General features: G+C 40.8%; 1 protein-coding gene across 1 annotated transcript in view; it reads left to right on the top strand.

Moving 5' to 3' along the window:
• EDIL3 (EGF like repeats and discoidin domains 3) overlaps positions 1–18,949 on the top strand; it is a 227,190-nt gene extending 208,241 nt beyond the window's left edge. Inside the window, exons 10-11 of the mRNA XM_033164253.1 lie at positions 9,201–9,356; positions 18,755–18,949. Coding sequence (XP_033020144.1) covers positions 9,201–9,356; positions 18,755–18,904 — 306 coding nt within the window. The 3' untranslated portion in view covers positions 18,905–18,949. The remainder of the gene's footprint in view (positions 1–9,200; positions 9,357–18,754) is intronic.
• Positions 18,950–20,079: the final 1,130 nt, after the last annotated feature.

Below are 20,079 nucleotides of genomic sequence, written 5' to 3'. Positions count from 1 at the left end.
ACTTCACAGGGCAATCAAAGGAATTATTGGTTTGCTTTGAACACTGTGAATAACTAGACAAGTGCTACGAACTGCTATTATTAAGAGATGGGAGATTTAAAAGATTTTCTTTTAAAGTGACATATCTCAAGGACAGTATACAAGTTTCTCGGCTGGATTCAAGTAAGCAGTTCCATTAGCGGGAGCATGGGCTCTTGTTGTGTAATGGTACTTGCCCTCCCTTCATGCCTCCCATGCTTTCCCCAAATTTGCTCTGGGGGAGTCTGGAGAACTCCAGAACAGCATAAAAGGTGAGGGAAAGGGAGGTCGTTCCTTCTGGCAAGCAGAAAAGCTTGTGCTGATAGAACTTTTGCATGATGATGAATTCTTCACAAAACCCTAGCGCATCCTTTTTCACCAAGTAAGAACATAAATCTGCCTGTTTTTTATATATTATGTCAGTTGCAATCTTTTCAAAGAGATCAAGGTAAAGCTGGGGGTGGAAGTTCCAAAAGAGGTTCATGAAGAGGGCTAGCAAATGGGTGAACTGTATTATAGACCCTCAGAAAGAAATAAAAAACTGTTAGGCAGACAGGCTGTGGGGTAAAAGTGTGTCAGCTTCCCCTTGGGCTGATGTGATGTGATTCGACATACCTTTCTTAGGAAAAGTGTGCAGGAGATGTTTTTATTTTGATCCAATGGCATAGCAATGAATTCATAATATGTAACTGGGGCATCTGCTTCTGTAAATACATTTAAAGTGCATAAAATGAACATAATTTATGGAAATACTGCCTGAGTTGATGATGTTAGTAGGAGTGTAAGTGTCAACTTTCAAGAGAGCCAACATTTTACTTTGCATTCCTTGCTTTAATTTTCCTTTGATAGCACTTACTGATGTGTCTGCAACTCACGAAATAGACTGCATAGTGTTATATTAAGGAAGGAACATAACTAAACTCACTGAGTTTTCTTTTCAAAATGTCAAGAGCCTTTTGCTTTAGACCTCAAGGATCCCTGTATGTCAACCACAGTATTTAAATAAGCTTAACTTTTTAGAGGTTTAGGCCTTTGTTCAATAAATAATTTGTAAAGTGGGGTTCTAACTTTCTGGGTGGTTTAAGTGTAGGTGGTGTAAGTTATATTAAGAATAATACTGCACAAGTCATCAATACAAATGTATTTTCAGTCCCTGAGCATGGGTTTATATTGTCATTTCAATAAGATTGCTATGTTGCATTCATGCTTATATTGATTTTTAAAGCAACCTCAGTTGTTTGAATGCTATAATGAGCTATTTCTAGAGCAATTTAGTTTTGAAAGCTGGTGCTCAATGCATAACATATGGTGACAGTACTGAGTCACTAATAGCAAGTTGGAGAGTTCCTTGATGCAAGCAGGGGCATCCCAATGCATTATTCTGCCTGAACTGAAGGGCACCTTCCCAGTGCCAGCTCCATGTAAGGAACCCAACTTGATTGGCTGTTGATTATTACACCAACACTGGCAATGGGATGATATCCTCCACCTCACCTGAGACCAGCAGGTGAGCATAGAGTCTTCCTTTTATTGTTGTTTGGCAATCACTCGTAGCTGAGTAACATTGTCTTCCATGAACACGGTCTTAACGGTCTGTCCGTAGGTGACTGTGGAGGCCAATTCTAGATCCACACGTCCTTCCACAGTGGGGACATAGGTTTCCAGGCAGGAGTTGATCATGGTGAGGATTTGCCAAACGTGCCTTCCCTTTAGCTCGTTCTCCCTTTCATCCTGAGATTGAGTGTTTTCAAAGTCCATGACACCTTTGGTAAAAGGCTGTTCTCCAACTGGAGCGTTCACAGACCAATGATTCCCAATTGTTCATGTTTATACTACTTTTTTTTTTAGATTTGCCTTGAGAAAGTCTTTAAACCTCTTTTGTTGACCACCAGCATTATGCTTTTCATTTTTAAGTTTGAAATAGAGTGGTTGCTTTGGAAAACTATAATCAGGCATCCAAACAACATGACCAGTCCAACAAAGTTGATGTTGAAGAACCATTGCTTCAACACTGGTGATCTTTGCTTCTTCCAGTACACTGACATTAGTTCTCCTGCCTTCCCAAGTAATATGTAAAAAATTTTGGAGACACCATTGATGGAATCTTTCGAGAAGTTGGAGATGGCGTTTGTAAGTGGTCCATGTTTCACAAGCGTACAGTAAGGTTGGTAGTACAATAGCTTTGTAAACAAGCATTTTGGTTTCCTGTGAATTTCCCAGTACTCAAACACACTGCACTTCAATCAAAAGAAAGCTACACTCGCAGAGCTCAGGTGATGCTGTATTTCAGCATCAATGTCGGTCCTTGTGGAAAGATAACTGCCCTGCTACAAAAAGTGATCAACATTTTCCAATGCTACACTGTTAAGTTGGATTTGTGGTGCTGCGGAGGGGTTGTTTTGTGCTTGCAAGTGCAGCGCTTTAGTTTTTTGGATGTTGATTATTACATCAACACTGGCAATAGGATGGCATCCTCCATCACACCTGAGATCAGCAGGTGAGCATAGGGTAGGCAATGTGGCACAATGCAGCTCTGTCCTCCAGCACTAGGAAACATAATAATGGATCTGCCATGTCAAAAATAGCTTGCCCCTGCCTAAGTTCAGCCCAGTTCTGTTGATGCCCAGGATGATTTGGCCATTGCTATGGCTTTGGACAGAAGGGTATGAGTTTACCATACCCATTAAGTCAATCACCCATCTCCTACTACCCTTCTGAGGAAAAAAAACCCACCCACCCTCCCACTATATATAAGGGTCTGGTGACTTATGTTTCAGTGTATCTGAAGAAGTGTGCATGCACATGAAAGCTTATACCCAGAACAAACTTAGTTGGTCTCTAACGTGCTACTGGACAACATTATTATTATTATTATTATTATTATTATTATTATTATTATTATTATTATGACATTTACCAAAAACTGGGAAGAAATGAATATCAGGGGCAGAATATATGCCCCTATCCCAAGCAGCAATGAGTCACCTTCAAGTAGATTTCAAGAAAACACAGGAAAGTGGGGGCTATACAGTCTGTTACTTGTGAGGACCCCAATGAGGAAGCTTAGTCTGGAGTGAAGAAAACTCCGCTTGCAGGCAGCCTGCACAATGAAGAGCTTAACCCCACTATCTTCTCTGTGGCCTCGAGACAACATGTAGCTGTGGGAAATGCCTATATAGTCCTCATTTGTTCTTTCGTTGTTGTATTTTAGATTTGATTCGACTTTGTGTAGCGATGTATTAGAGGGGTGTACATCTCTAATACAAAGGCAGGTTGATATTTTAATCCTTAAGCAGTATTGCAAGGCTTTGATTTATATTTCCCTGTAGCCCAAGAGATCAAAAAGAGTATCAGAAAAGTACTAATAGCTTAGGGTAGACACTTTGTTAAATGTTGGATGTAGACCGGGTAAGCAGCAGTGAGTACCAAGATGAATCATAGTCTATGTGGTTGTTTACAGTAGAGTGAAACTAAATTATATGAGTGCTGTGGCTTAGTTGTTTCCATTCCCACACTCCCTGTAATTTTATAGCTGTGATATATATAATTTTGTCCCTGGGGGACTTTATGATGTTGTTGTTGTTTTAATCCACTTTCCCTGAAGTGAATTGTGATAGAAGCAGTTGGGGATGTTTTAAACTTGCTTTGATTTTGATTTCTTTTCCTCCCCATTTATTTTACCCATGGGTTAGTGGCAGTTGATTATACACTAAACATTCCTGTAAAACTTCTTCTAGAGGGTACAGCAAAATCATATCGATGGAGAATCTCTGTGTTCCCATGAGCCAATGGTAAATGGACAGGGATGATCAGAGTTGTGCTCTAGCAATATCTGGAGGACTTCAGGTCCGCCTGATGGGAGGCCTGTAGAGGCCAAGATTGTCTAAGACAACTCCACAGAGTGCATTGGTGTAATCCAGCCTGGTGATGGAGATGAAAGCTCTATGGACCACAGCAAGTCCCTCATCTCTCCGATCCATGCAGCCTGTGCTGATGCAGTGCTGAGAATCCAGGCTGACATAACTGTGTCAGATGAACTCCTCCCAACTCACCCACCCAGATCTCAATAATACACACCAGACTGGCACCCTCATCCACGATCAAATCAAATAATGGATGAGCACAGTATCATTATGTACAGATCAGGTGTTAAACAACAGCATGCACAGGCCAGTGGGCACAGCAAATGAACAACCCACCTTTAATTGCCTTTTCCCGTCCACTCTGCTTTCCATAACTCAGTTGGCCATTATGTTTCTTAAGGGAAACAAACTAATTCTTCCGTTTCAGCAAGTGCTTATTGTAAGCTTGTTTGTGGTTCTAATGTGATTTTGTCATTCTTGCTTTAGAGCAACAGAAACATAGCTATGGAAGTAGGTTAAGCAGTGCATAATAATCTTAGTTGACAGACGGCAAAAGTCATTTTGCAAAAAGATTGGCTGAATGAAGCTGCCTCTGTACAAGCTATTATTGTGTGCGCGCACGTGAAGGGTGTGCGTGTCTAACACCACTGTATATAATAGCAGGCTCTTCCCAGCCTAACCCTAGTATAAATATCTCAAAGGGCAGATTTAACCTTGTCAGCACCTGAACAGTTATTTGTGAGCACTTTAGCAGTTCAGGAACTGTGTTATCTGTCCACTGTCCTATGCTGCTTTCATCTCCTAGTTGTTATAAAATGCAAATGCCTTTTCCTGTGTGCTTTGGGCAATGTTTGTCCAAGTGCTCAGTGGTGTACAGTTTGAAGTGCAGAGGCAAAGCATTATGGCCCCCATAACCACACCCCCAAGGAGTGTCTAATGTTTATCTATATATTAAAAATAATAAACATTGAACAGCAGTACATAGGATAATACCCAATTTATGAGGATCAACTGACAATCATAGGATAGTGAGCTGGTAAAGTGTGGTAAAGCAGCTTGCATACTGGATTTTGATTAGGGAGACCTGGGTTCATATCCCTTATCAGTCCTGTGGCATGACTGCTGTAATGATCTCAGGCAGGCAAGCAAGCCCCAATAAGAATTAATGACTCTCTGGCAGTTTCATGTTGCATTTATCTACAAAAACACATCCAGAGCCCGGCTTCTCACCTGCTCACATTGAAGGGAGTTGGTCAGTCTGAAACTCAACCCCGCTCACAACAGGGAGGATGCCAGATTCCCACCCTTCCCCTCTTGCCCTTCCATTGCACTCTGACCTTGTTTAGTCTACAAGCACAGGGACTGAGAGGCTGGTCTGCCCCCTCCCCTCTTCCACTAGACAAATTGTCCATCCTCTGTTCCTCTGCTGGTTGCCTAGCAACTCTCTGACTGCCTCCTAACTCTCCTGCTTCTTGAAGGCTATTTGTGCCCTCTTTGTGAAGGGGAGTCGAGCTACCCCTTCTTGGCTCTGCCAGCATGCTTTCATCTGCAGAGCCAGCCTCTCTCTCACTTAGCTCAATTTCCGAGTCTGACTCTCCCCCTGCACTCGGTTGCATCACATTCCTGACAACTGCAATCTTAGGCATAGTTACCTAGGAAGAAGCTCTGCTTAATATCTGTAAGAATGTATAAAGAGCCTGCTGAATCAGGCCAGTGGCCCATCTAGTTCAGCATCCTGTTCTCACAGCAGCCAGCCAGATGCCTGTAGGAAGCTTGCAAGCTAGACATTTGTGCATCATCACTCTGCCCACCTGCAATTCCCAGCAACTTTTCTGACCCTTTGCAAACTCCACAATACTGTACACAGCATACAGTATTCCAAATGTGGTTGCACCATAGATTTGTGTAACAGTGTTATGATAGCAGTTTTTATTTTTGGTTCCTTTCCTAATGATCCCTAATGTTGAATTTAGCAACACTTTATCTGAGCTGACATGGTTAGGATTGTAGCCTCATTCTCCAAGTTCATCCTAAGCTAACATCATTATTTTCATATTGATACCGATGGGGAAAGAAGCTGAAGTCTAGGTATAGTTGTCATATCAGTCCATCTACAGCAGCAGCAGCAACAACCCCCTTCCAAAAAATCTCAGTGCATGTTCCAGATGCAATTCTAAAACAAACTAAGCAAGAAATAATTTTAAACCTTAAAATAATTGCAAAGTATCTTAAACATAGAATCCATTTTTATTAGCATTATTTACCAAGGAATCAAGCACCCAGAAATAACACCATGATTATTTTATCATTATTTTAGCAGCTAATAAAAATGCTAATTTGCTGATGAGAGACATATGGATAAAGGAAAGTCAACTGCAACACATTAAAGCCATAGTGAATGCTAAGAAGGAAATCATCTCTCTTCCCCCACCCACCCGCAGTTCCTTGATAAGACTGACAATACAAAAAACAACAACACCTGCTTCTGAACTCTGCTTTAGCACTTGGATTAGTGAGTCACTGTAGTTTGGTGCTTCATTTCCCACTTTCAGAAGTGGCTCACCTGCAATTCTAGCTTTCTGGCAGCAGTGCCACTACCACTTGCCTGGAGAGAGGCAGGGAAGAGGATGGAGCTCTGTGGGCACCATGTCAGTGGCACCACTTTTGGGAAGCTAGCATTGCAGCTATGCCCACCAGGTACATCACTTCTGCTCACCTTAGTTCAGATACTCAGCTTCAGGAAATCTGAGGCAACACTTTTCTCCCCATTAACTACAATAGGGAAATCAAGAAATGGCTATAATTTCTTTATGCTTTGCCAGATGATGAGGCCTGCCAGATTGTAGACAAATAGGTGCGGTGGGGCCTGTACTGGGCAGCTTTAGAATTTCAAAGTTAAAAAAAATACAGGTAACAACTTTTTATTACTTGGCAGAATTGGATGAAATACATAGGTACAACTTTTCCCCTTGAGCGAATGAAGAGTGCCAAATGTAGGGGAAGATATTTTTGTGTAAGTGGGTCCCTAAATATTTATGGAGCTGGTTTAAAACAAGGAGGGGAACACATGCATGCTCATGGTAGTTCTGCCCTTCCATCTTGCCCCCTACCTCTTTAACCTATTAGTGACATGAGAACTCCCCTAGCTGAGGCCCAAACCACCATTCATGCACCCAGGCTTGCAGACTATTGCTGCCCCTTATTATTGTACGCTGACGATGCTGTGATCCTCTCATATTCAAGAATCGGTTTGAAGATTTTAGTGTTATATTGCCAAACAAATTTACTTACTATTAACCATTCCAAATCTAAAGTCTTAATTTTTTCCAGGAATCATAAACTGTATAGGTGGGAACTCGAGGGGAAGCCAATCGAACAAGTCTATAAATTTCAATATTTAGGAATTTACTTCCAGTATAATATGGGATGGAAAGCGCATATCACATATCTACAAAATAAGGTTAAAGCCCTTATCTACGCACTATTATGCTTCTTCTTTACTGAGGGGGCTATGCATGTTCCATCTGCCTTAAAAGTTTATAGTGCAAAAGTGGTTGCAACTATGGCCTATGCGGTCCCTTTATGGGGCGCCTTTGTAAACCTCATGACATTGCAAAATCTTTTTCTCAGACGCCTTTTGAAATTACCCTCCTGTGTAAGCAACTCTGCCATTCGCTTAGAACTTAAGATTCTGATCTGGAGACATGCCTTTAATTATTGGCTGTCCCTTTGGCATAAATTGCCAAATTACCATCTTATTCAGTGCCTTTGGAGAGATGAATTCACCAGCCCATGGGCAACAAAAATCCATTCCAAACTGTTGTCTTATGGAATCTCTCTTTTCGATATACTAAATTTAGATCTAATTACAGCTAAAAAGGTCATCAAACAAAGATTGGAGGAGGTTGATTTGCAACAAAATCTTACTACAGGTGGAGGTACATGTTCTCCGATAAATCTGGGCATTACATCTATGCCCCAGATACCTCGATATCTGTCTACCTTATCGGTTGCGTCGCAAAGATTCACATTTGTTAGAGCCAGATTTAATGTGTTCCCCTCAAATGTTCTGAGCAATAGATTTTCTAACGGTAAAACCTCTGTTTTATGCGCATGTGATAACAAATCAATAGAATCCCTTTACCATATCTTGTTAAATTGCCCTTTATACATTGTTCCCCGATCAAGGATTCTGAGTTCAATCATTCTGGAAATTGTTGCTAAACCACCTGAATTGCATCTAGCTTATCTACTCCAGGACATTGACTCTTATAGAACATTACAGGTTGCCAGATTCCTGATTTCAGTTCTTTCATATAAAAGACTTCATGGAATGCTTCATGACTATTAAAAATCTAGTAAACTCTATGCTCCATCTTTATCTTTAAGGCCATAATATGGTACATCTAGAGATTGTAAGTAATGCGAAGGAGATTATGCGTTGAAATATTTTAGTTGATATTTTAGAATGTAAAATGCTGTTTTATTTATTGATTTGTTTTACCTTGTGGGCTTATAGCCGAATAAAGTATTATCTATCTAAGGTGACTATGCTGCAAGGAAGCCTCCTTCTGACTAGCTGACTAGCCATGGTTCAATGAATTCACCAGTCACTATGACCATGCAAGTATCATTGAGATAACTGCAGTTACATGAGAATATTGTTTATAGGAATGTATCTTTAGTCACTGCTAGCTGTTCACAAGACTGCCAGTGTGTGTCTTGCCAGCTATGTGCAGACAAGGAACATTTGGTTCAGAAACATTTATAGTCCACAATGGGAAACACTGTCTGTGGGTGGCTTTGCTTTACTAAATCCTTGCAATCAAATCCCTGCAATCAGATGGGCATAATAATTCATCTTGTTGGAATGAATTACATAAATATTGTAAAGCATTTATGCACCAGAAAGCACGGCAAAAATGCTGAAAATGACATTATGGAAATAAGTCAGAAAAGCAATCTGAAGTTCATGGAAGTTCGCATCCAGGATTAGAAAAATGATTTAGCATGGGCTGGGGTGGCAAATTCATTCCAAGCTATTTATTTCAGTGTGCCTTATTACATGACTAAATATTGGAAGTTTTGTGCAAACCAATGTGATTGATAATAATCCTAATATCCCACAATGAAAACTGCATTCATTTACTATATCAAACATGCCAATTTCACACATTACATTCAGTATTATTTGGTCCATTTGTATTAGATCTTCTGTGACCTGGCCAAGAAAGAAACTCTAAACCTTTTTTGAAAATTAATTTGAGAGCTCAAAACATTGTAACATTGCCATTTTGTATTTACTTTTTTGTTTTTTAGATTGATCTTCTTGTTCCTACAAAGGTGACGGGCATAATTACTCAAGGAGCCAAAGATTTTGGTCATGTACAATTTGTGGGCTCCTATAAACTTGCCTATAGCAACAGTGGAGAGCACTGGACCATATATCAGGATGAAAAGCAAAAAAAGGATAAGGTAAGGTAATGAGGCAATTGATATTTGGAATGCATTTTTTATAGAAAGCTGCTACATCCCTGGTAATCACAGAGCTAGTAGCCTGCAGGTTAATGTCTGCTGTCTGCTTTATAGGATGTTCATGCCAAAGGGTCTATGGCTAAAAGTCAAGGTGAACAGAAAGAATTGATGTCGTTATGCACCAACATTTATAGATACTTCAGTTTTAGTTGCAGAAGTGTGTCAAATTTAAAGCTGTTAAATGGAGAGTATATTTTTATATGTATATCATCAAATGCACTTAAAGGAAAAGGTTTCATTTTCCAATTTTAAAATTCACTTTTATCCATGGTAAAATGGTTGATAAAATATGCAGAAGTCACCAAGCTTCCTGGGCCCCCTTGGCACATTTGCAAACTTGAGAAACTGTTGTGGGTACCACACACACATACCACATTTGAGCTACTTGCCCACCTGCACAACTTTGCTGGGCTGCTGCCCACACACTCATTCACCTGGGCCACCTCTCTGCCTCTGTCTCTTCATCGCCCTCCCAACACAGCTGTGATGGCCCAGCAGCAAGTGAACAGGATTGTGGCATCATACTGTAGTTTGCAGCAGCAGCAGCAGCTGTTGGTAGCCACATGAACTATTGTGTGAAGGCACACTAACATTTTTATTATATGTAAGATAATCAATACAATACTCTGCCTTCAGGACATACTATATAGTTCCTGCCTAGCCTGTTTATACTTTAAACAGCAAGGAAATGCACTAAGCTCTCAAATCTGTGGGAGATCTGAGCTAAACATATAATAGAAATCCCAACACAGGGTTAGAAATATATCGCCTGATGAGAGTACACATTTCTAAGTTACATAAGCTTGATAACCCCTATATGGCTTCATTGGTGTTCAGTACTGAGTAGATTGAAGGAAGTTTATCAGTCAGAGGGGAATTACTAGTGCAAATGCCATCATAAAAATGCTGTCTGTTTGCACATGTGGTTGAGAACTAATAAGAAATGTCATGACCTGCAATTCCATTGGAATCATGCTAGGATATTTAAGTGACACTACCAAGCAGAAGGCAATAACTTTCTGGAAAAACCTTCTCACAGAATCTAACTATCTATTTATATATATTACATTTCTGTACCACCCTTCATGTGAAGATCACAGGGCAGTTTACAATATAAAAACACATAAATGCATAATCTAAAATAACAGTCACGGGAGCACAGAAAAAAATTGGTCGTACCCAAAATTTCAGAGTGGATCTGTAAACTCTAGGGCGAAATGTAGATGAAGAAATTGAAAGCATGCATCTGTCTCAAGAAAGACACATTTTTCACAAAGTTGGGTATGAGTAATTAGGTTAGCTTTTTAACTATATCAAAATGAGCCAATCACAAAATAGTTCTGTTATAATCCGTATTATTTTTATATGTTATAAGCAATGAAAATTCATAGGAGGAAAACTGGTATTCATGAACATCTCTGAAGAATTTTGAATTTTATTCAAACTAACCTGGTGTGCAACTGCTTTTCTGAAGAGGAAACAGTCCTCTTCCTTCTCAAGCGATGGACGCTGCCTTGTATTATAGCAGCACTGCCAGTTAGCCATTCTTCCTAGATCAGTGTTTTTCAACCACTGTTCCGCGGCACACTAGTGTGCCGCGAGATGTTGCCTGGTGTGCCGTGGGAAAAAATTGAAAAATTCAAGAGAATTACTTTATATATAGTCAATATAGGCACAGAGTTAAGTTTTTTAACATTTTCTAATGGTGGTGTGCCTCATGATTTTTTTCATGAAACAAGTGTGCCTTTGCCCAAAAAAGGTTGAAAAACACTGTCCTAGATAGCACTCAGCAGGAGCAAGCTGTGTAGTAGAGTTGACCTTCAAATAGTCTACCCCCTGCAGTGATGCTGAGCAGCAATCATATATAGTTTTCATTTACCATTATCTTCTGAGAATTCCTACAGGGTTTCAGACAGTCTGTCCAGCTATACAAACACAAGTCTAATATTGACCATAACATGACTTCCTACCATGAATTAATTTCATGTGTGTCCCATCTTTTCTTCAGGATGCTCCTCACAATTTTTTCTTTACTTAGTAACATGCCAAACATCCTGTGAACTAGGTTAGGCTAATCCAAGGTGGCCAGCTGAGCATCACACCTGAGCAGGAATTTGAGCATGGATTCAGACTTAGCATTCTAGCCATGGGCTAGAAGAAAGGTTAACATTGCAATGTAAGTAGTGGGGGTATCATGTATAAACTTAAGATTAATATTTTGTTGGTAGCCACCCAGAGTTGCTGGGGCAACTCAGTCAGATGGTTGGCATATAAATACTACTACAACAACAACAACAACAACAACAACAACAACAACAACAACATGTTGTTAGAGATGGCAGATAACCTTTCTATATACGGATACAAGCTTTGAAGGCTTATAGTAGTGGCTTTACATGCCCCTGAGTTATCTAGTTTGAATTAAAGTCTGAGCCAAATGAAAATTCCCAGTTTTCCTCCTTGCCTGCCAGATTCCCAGTCCCTGAACCACCTTTCCTGTCACATGAAAAGAGAGAAGTCAGCCCCTCCCTCCCCTCTCCAGTGTCTGACAATGGGGGTAGAACCTAGGGATGGACAACTTGTGGACCTCCAGATTCCATTAAAATCCAGCTCCCATCAGCACAAGCTGGCATGAGCCCTGGTCAAGGATGATGAGAATTGTAGACCATCAACATCTGAAAGGCCACAGGAACTCCATCCCTGGAATAGACCTTAGCAGAACTACATATCTCAAGGGCTAGAATGTGTGTTTGGCATGTTACAAAGTGTGCTGGGACACCAGATAAGGAGGGCAGAGTCAGATTTCATCACTCTCCCTGTGCATCACCACTGCTCCCACACAGGAGATAAGATATTTGGAGTATGGTGATGGAGTGTCTGGTAAAGGTGGTGTTTTGTGGGATCAGGGAGTATGGGAGGGAGGCATGGGCTTTTTTTTCCAAATGCCAAGTTTACTCAGAAAATAAATTGACTTATTTCCACTGTTAATCTCACTCAGCTGTATCATTAATTGTAGTTTACAGGATTTCCTAGTGCTGCTCATTTTTTCCTCTTCCTCAACTGAATGGCTGATTGCAGTATTGGTAGACCTTGGGGAACAATGAAAACATCTACTTTAAAACATTCTGCATTCACAGTTCGATAGATACATCTTCATTGTTATTCTAAGCACAAACATTCATTTGAAGAGGGAATCTGATGCCCTACAGCTGGGAGGCAACTTTATAAGAAACTCTAGAATCCAAAAATATATATCCTTCTTACAGCTTTGGGCAAATTTTTAGGTTCTTCCTGATCCATAGTTAATTCTTTGGCTTGGAATACACACTTCAGTGATGTGTAATGTTCACCTTAAAAACAAAGTAAGCATTGTGACCCCCATTTTTTCTGGTTCAAATTTTAATCTGTCCCTTCATCCATGAACCCACAACTAACCTTCTTCCTACTCTCTTGTTTGCTACCACTCTGTTATTTATTAAATTTCTATATTGCTCTTCATCTGAGGATTACAGGGTGGTTTAGAATATAAAAATACAAAAAATACATACCACAGTAACAAACAAAAACGATTCCTCACCCCAATACTCTAGTATTACAAGGTTCAAGAACTGGCATCAAGATTCAGTCCCACCTGGTGTTGTGTAAGCTGCTTTGTGGACACAGAGAGAGTGTGTACGAAGTAATTTGCCCACAAGTTCTACCATAACTTCACAGCCCTACATACCAAGTTCACTTTTGAGCAAGCTCCAGCCCTGGGAGTGTACAGCTTTCCCACACCTTAGCCAACATGGTTCTTTTGGGCATCTTTCCATTCTCACCACATTTGCAACATACACTGGTATTTCTGCCTTTCATAGTCTCTTCTCTCTCGCAAGAGGTGGGGACCAAAATCCCAAGTGGTTTAAGTCTAAAACCTCACAGAGAGAAGCTGCAGAGAGCTACCTCTTCCTCTGCCCCAGCCATCTTTCCCCTTGCAGGCTTCATTGTGTAGAAGAGGGAACATTGCCAATTTCCTAAATGCAGGCCTCTACAGGGACCCAGGTGGCGCTGTGGGTTAAACCACAGAGTCTAGGGCTTGCTGATCAGAAGGTCGGCGGTTCGAATCCCTGCCACGGGGTGAGCTCCCTTTGCTCGGTCCTAGTTCCTGCCCACCTAGCAGTTCGAAAGCACATCAAAGTGCAAGTAGATAAATAGGGACCGCTCCAGCGGGAAGGTAAACGGCGTTTCCGTGCGCTGCTCTGGTTCGCCAGAAGCGGCTTTGTCATGCTGGCCACATGACCCGGAAGCTGTCTGTGGACAAACGCCGGCTCCCTTGGCCTATAGAGCGAGATGAGCACCGCAACCCCAGAGTCGGACACGACTGGACCTGATGGTCAGGGGTCCCTTTACCTTTACCTTTACAGGATGGCTGGTGATGCTTTCGAATACTGTCCAGAAACTTCAGCTGGTGGAAAATATCCCCACTTGGTCATGAAGCTCATTAGGTGACCTTGGGCCAAAGGTTGGCTATGACAAGAGGGGGGGGGCTTTTTGGTAGTGGCTCTGGAATGTTCTTCCTATGTAAGCTCACCTGGTGCCCATGTTGTTGTCCTTTCAGCACCAGGCTATGAAATCTTTTGTTCTCTAAGGCCTTTTAATATCATGTATTTTTCGTTCCACCTCACTCTACCTAATGGTGGGGCCACTTTTGCTTCTTTCTCTTCTGATAGTACTTCATCTTTAAACCAGGCTTGGACAGCCCTTGAAAATGTCAGCCTCTCCAAATAGAGGACTGCCCTCTGGACAATAGGACACACAGCCACTGTATGCTTAGTATATAGTTAAAGGTTTTTGGGGTTGCTTTGAAGTGTGAAAAAGCAGCTTTCTAGCAGTGTGTGTGTCTGCCACATATGTAGTTGAACCAGTATTTTTGATATTCATGACAAAATTTGCATGTTTGATTAGGGAGAAACCACTGAGCATATGTATTTCTTTGCTTTTCATCCAAGTCCAATCAGGGCAGCAGGAAGGGGGCACACACACACACACACACACACACACAATCAGAGTTTCTTTTTTTGACATTAATGAAAGCAACATCAGAAGTAAAAAGACTGTTTCGGCTCAGCTCTCATTGCACTTTCAAATGGAGAGGATATGAAAAAGAACAGTTGCTCCTGCTGTTTCTCTCTGGCGCTTGCCACTTTAACTGCCAGTTATCTGAGTTTAAATCGACACCAAGTTCCTCTAGGGATGCAGCCCAGGAGAGCTGCAAAACTATGCCCTGCATTCTCTTTCTTTCTTTCTCTCTCTCTCTTTGGGTTCATTTTAAATAGTTTGAAAGATATACACGAACACCATCTCTGTGTTTGGACTGAGCTGGAAATCACTGAAACTGGAGCATGTTGAGAAAAATACATTTTTTTGGTGGGCGGGGGGATGTCTCTGGACTAAATGGTAATCATGTTTTCCTCAACTAGAGGTCAGTAGATCACTGTACTTTCAGTTCCATAGTAATGAATACCATACTTGGTGTAGTCTGTTATGGGGAAAGGAATAACTGTGGGTCATATGAAAGGAATTGCCATGTAAAATTAGAAATGCATGCCATGATCTGCAAAATCCTTTCCCACGTGCACTTGGGATGTTGCATGCATGGAACAGATGTGCTGTGTGAGAACACCCTGCTCTACAGTATCCTGCAAAGTACAGGAAACGAGAGTAGCTCCACTTTTCTGCATTCTAGGCATGTGGAAAGAAGGGAATAGATGAGAAATTTGGTTTGGTTTGCAATCCAGTGGGAACCCACCTAATTCTCCCTTCCCAAAACATTATGCAAACAGAAGCATAGCTATCTTTCGAAATAAACACTTCTCTGAATTTAGCAAAGTACCGGTAGCTTTTCAACCAACAAATGTACACATTAGGGGAAAGCATGCATAACAATACATCCATAAGCAGTAGAAATATCGGGTCAGGAGAGCAGTTCTTCAAATCTGCCTCACCAAGTGTGTTGCTACTCTTTTAAGTGAAGCAATCTCATTTGCACTTCCTGGACTAATAAGACAATATTGGAATGGAATAATGCTTCAGACGCTTCCCCGGATTTTGTGATAACAGTTCTCAGCTCAAGAAATGTACCAGAATCCATATTTGGGGATAAGAACAATTTAGAAATGTGTGCATTGGTATAAAAGTATGCATATTTAAATATTAATTCATATAGATATTTTTTCAGGGTGAAATCGTACTTTAATGTGGAAACATGATGGAATGGACTCATGAATGAACACATGTGAAACTGACACAGACCAAAAGTAGATTGATTGATCTATCCATTCCTTACTACTATATAAAGAATAATTACAAATATTACTTTATATCAATGCAGGCTGATGATAAAACTTTGCCTGTATTTTCTCTAGTCAACCATGCAACCTTAAAGATGGGGACAACAATGGCTCAGGCTTGCATTAGCCAGTTGCTAAGGAGAAGTGATTTACCTTGAGGATATTAATAATGTTGTGTTTGCAGGATTTTTCACATATGTTGTCTAGAGAAAAATGGTGTTTGCTCTGTTGGAATTCCTGGTAAATACTGCAAAGAAGACAGCTTAATTGCATCCCACAGCTATTGTTCAAAAACATTTCAAAAAAAATTAAAATCTTATGGCAAGAGGATTAAAAAGACTGAGTTCCCCAGGATTTTCTTGTCATTTGAGGAGAATCTGTCTATAAAGAAAATGTGTTGGTTTTTTTAAACACAGCTTTTTGTTTCCCTCCCTCCCGCTTCTTCCTAGCTGTTGCATACCCCTTAGCTTTAAATGGCAAAGACAAAAATAGAATTAAAACATAAATGTACACACTAGAACCACTGAGGTGCTACACCAATTGCACAGCTCAACACGGTAGAGATCCCAAAAGTGGGACAAGCACTGCTTTCCTCAGGTCCATCTGGTTGGCTGCTGTGAGAACAGGATATTGGACTGAATAAGCCTTTGGCTTGATCCAGCAGAGCTCTTCCTACATCCTTATGCCCCGTACTGTTAGAGCTATGTTTTGTTATATTAAATGCAATACTTTAGATTTCACTATTGCATTTTTTTTTCTTATTCAAGTCCAATGAGAAGCAGCCTTTGTACCTGCCACTTTGGACAGGCTGATGGTATGGTTGCCCTATGGGGTTGCCCCATGGGGTGATTTGCAACCAGCTCTCTCTCCTGATTATCTTAATTTGTTCCCCTGTAAAATAAAAAATAAAATCACTGCTGTTACATGCTGTTTCCTGATCAAGCAATCGAGTAACAAGGTGCTATGTAAAAGCGTATAATGGCGCTGCTTTGCAAGGCAAGGGCATGGCAGCCTGGAGCACAGGGCTGTAGCCTGCTATGCAGATGTGTTATAACAGTCATTTTCCTGGTGACAAACATATTGCCGTTTCAGTCTTAAGAGAATACTCTTTTCCAGCAGTAGGTAACACAAAGTGTGGGGGGGGGGAGGCATTGTTGACACTGGGGAATCCCTGAGCACAGTGGCTTCCCAAGTGCCAACAATCACCTGATGGTTGGCTCTTGGAAAGTGCAGGGAAATGGCTTTGCAGGCACTGCCAATTAGCTGGCCAGTAATGCCTGCAAAGCCTCTTTTGTCCAAGCCTTGCCTTGATCTTCCCCATACCTGACATCATATATGAAATCAGGTGTAGGGCAGGTTGGGTGTGGCTTGGCCAAAATGGCCTTATGGTGCCACAACACTGCTCTACATGCAGTATAAAATAAACATGCATCTGGCAAGAACCAAACAAACACTTACCCTGAGGAAATGAATCCTAAAACAAATATGCCGTGTACATCATTTTGACTTCTTCATTTAGCCAGGCTTCCTCGGAACTGTTACCTTGGTAGCTGACAGTTTGCTTGGCACAGGTGGCATTTTATTCATTAGTGGCTTTTTAAAGAAAAATGATGTATCTCCAAGCTGCATGTGAGTTTTTTTTTAAATCCTGCATTCCAAATAATCATGGCATTTTAAAAGTGCTTAAAATAATTTTCTCCCTATTTTCTGGTCTGCCAAACAGTACACAAACAAATCAATAGCAGATATTTTAATGTCATAAATAGTAATGCTTTTTGCAGCAGGGAGGTGCACATTGTACAATTGAAGTATTTTCTAGGTGTGTGTCTTGCTTTCCCCCTCACCTCTCACTTCTTCTCATCCTCCCCGACCCTGGTATTACTAGAGTAAATGATGGTGTTAGTTTCAACAATACCCTTAACAGGAGCAGTGCTTGATAGCTCATAAGAGAAAAACACAATGGTGCACTTCTTTAAACAGCCTGTACCTTGTTAGTGAATGTTTTGACCAATATGGTTGGAAAGCCACTGCTACCAATGAAATTAGTGGCATCATTTTTAGGTCAGGGTGTCCCAGAGTGGTCAGTATTGATCCCCCAGGTTGATGGGATTGTGCAGGGGATGAATAAAGTCCATGGGGTTGAAAGAGGTCAGAAAGGTCTTAGGGTGGAAAAAGAGGTTAATAGGATATCATGGAAGAAAATTCACGACTGGACCTAATGGTCAGGGGTCCCTTTACCTTTACCTTTCACGAGCTTCAGAAACAAAGGGCATGGGCATGTGCAGAGTGATAATGGTGTTATTTTCCTTCTGTTTTACCGCTTTTTTACATTTTATGTTACCTAGTAATGATGATTGATGATTAATAAATCTTGATTATAGGTCGATATTCTTGACTTTATTTCATTTACATTCCTAATAATTTGTGGTTTGGGTCAGTACCTTTATAAACTCATCAAGGGGTTCATGAGCTCTGACATTCAGGAAACCCTGTATTGGGTAATGATGGATCATATTGTAGTTTGATCCTAAAGCCTGTTTACGGGGAAGGAAGCCACCCTAAGGCAGAATTTAGAACATAAAAAAGAACAACCAACGATTCAGTTAAATGCATTGTAAACTTCTTACAGGGAAATCCCGTTGGTGAAAGACAGGACTCCATAGCAGCATCTGTTGCCACAGAGTTATAATACATATAAAGCACTTTATCTTTACGAATGTAGCTGAGCCCTAAGTTCAATAGGGCTTACTCGCCAGGAACTGGATTTAGGAATTGTAGCCATTAGTGAGTTGTTGTTTTTCTGGCACACCAAGCTTTTCCAGTAATATCCATATATAAAACATAATTCTTTCCTGAGTCAGGCAACCTGACTTTCTGATAGCAGCAAATATCTGACTATCTTTGCTGTTTTTCATGGTGCTGTCTCTCACACACATCCCCATCTCCCCACTCTGCCTGGTTTCTTTTGTACTATTTTGCTATCACTGCTTTCTCTTGGTCACTTTTCAGGTTTTCCAGGGCAACTTTGATAACGACACCCACAGAAAGAACGTCATTGACCCCCCAATCTATGCACGGCACATAAGGATCCTCCCTTGGTCATGGTACGGCAGGATCACTTTACGGTCAGAGCTCTTGGGCTGTACAGAGGAGGACTGACGAGGATCTTCACTTTTCCGCACAACTCTTGATATTCCTTAAAAAAAAAAAAAAAATCTCCATAGAAGAAACTGTGCAAAACCTGTAGGAGGTTGAATGGGTTTTTCATGAACAAGTGCTCACTTTCTGGTAGGCCGCTAACTGTCTTTTGTAAGGAGGTCTAAGCCTGCCCTTAAAATGGTCCAAATCTGAGTTGGGGGTTTTCTTTGGGTTCTTTTAAATCTTAGTTCCAGTTATTACTTTGTTTTGATGTCGAATTTACCTTTCAAGGTTTTTTTTTTCTAAGTTATTTCATGCTGGCTGAAATATCGTTAGGAGTGAGAAGCAGCATCCTTTTTACAAGGAAGATGAAAGTGGTGTGACAGAGTTCACTTGTGACTTGAGAAGGAACAGGCTGATTCATTGTTTCCAAACCCACATGGTCATCTCACTTGCAAAAAGTGATACTGCAGCTTTAGCAATAAGTTTTTCTCGGGGATGACTGCATTTGATTGTTTCCCTTGTGCCTATCAAGCATTGTCAAGATTAATGACAAACTTTTTTGGAAGTGATCTCTGTGGTCTGCAGTCCTCCTGGTGTCACAAACTACCTTTTGTAATTTCCTTTACAAACAGCCGAGTCCACACACCCTAGGGTTTCATTTCCACATGTTTTGCTTCCCATTTAGCATCACTGTATTTTATGTTTGATCACATTAACTGCTTCTGTTTCTTTTCAATGAGCCAACCTGAATTTTATGGAACAAAATCTACTATCAGTATATTATGAAGTTAATGATTTTGTCAGTGAATTCAGCTTGCATTTTCTTTCTAAGGGATGCTGAGATGAAAGATCATGGACCAAATTCAAAGCTTAAGTAACTGTAGCTGGGACGGAAGCACACATGAATGCTGCAAAGAGGGCATTCATATGATCCTGCATTTTCATGCATGGTAGTTGCCTCATGGAGCTGCCTAGAAGATGGCTTCTCTGAGATGCTTCCTATGACTCAATGGGCAAGGGTCATTGCAAGATCTTGAGGTGCAGGCCAAAACATATGGACTGTGTATCCTCGCTCTGAGGAGCAACCCAACTACAGCACTGTCCCAGAGCTTTAGAAATATGGGTGGAAGGATGAAACCTGAGGCTGAGTGGTCATATAATATTATATCTTAACATTATTTTAACCATCAGCT

Source organism: Lacerta agilis, chromosome 11, assembly GCF_009819535.1.
Source record: "Lacerta agilis isolate rLacAgi1 chromosome 11, rLacAgi1.pri, whole genome shotgun sequence".
Lineage (NCBI taxonomy): Eukaryota > Metazoa > Chordata > Lepidosauria > Squamata > Lacertidae > Lacerta > Lacerta agilis.
This window is presented reverse-complemented; position numbering and strand designations above follow the sequence as displayed.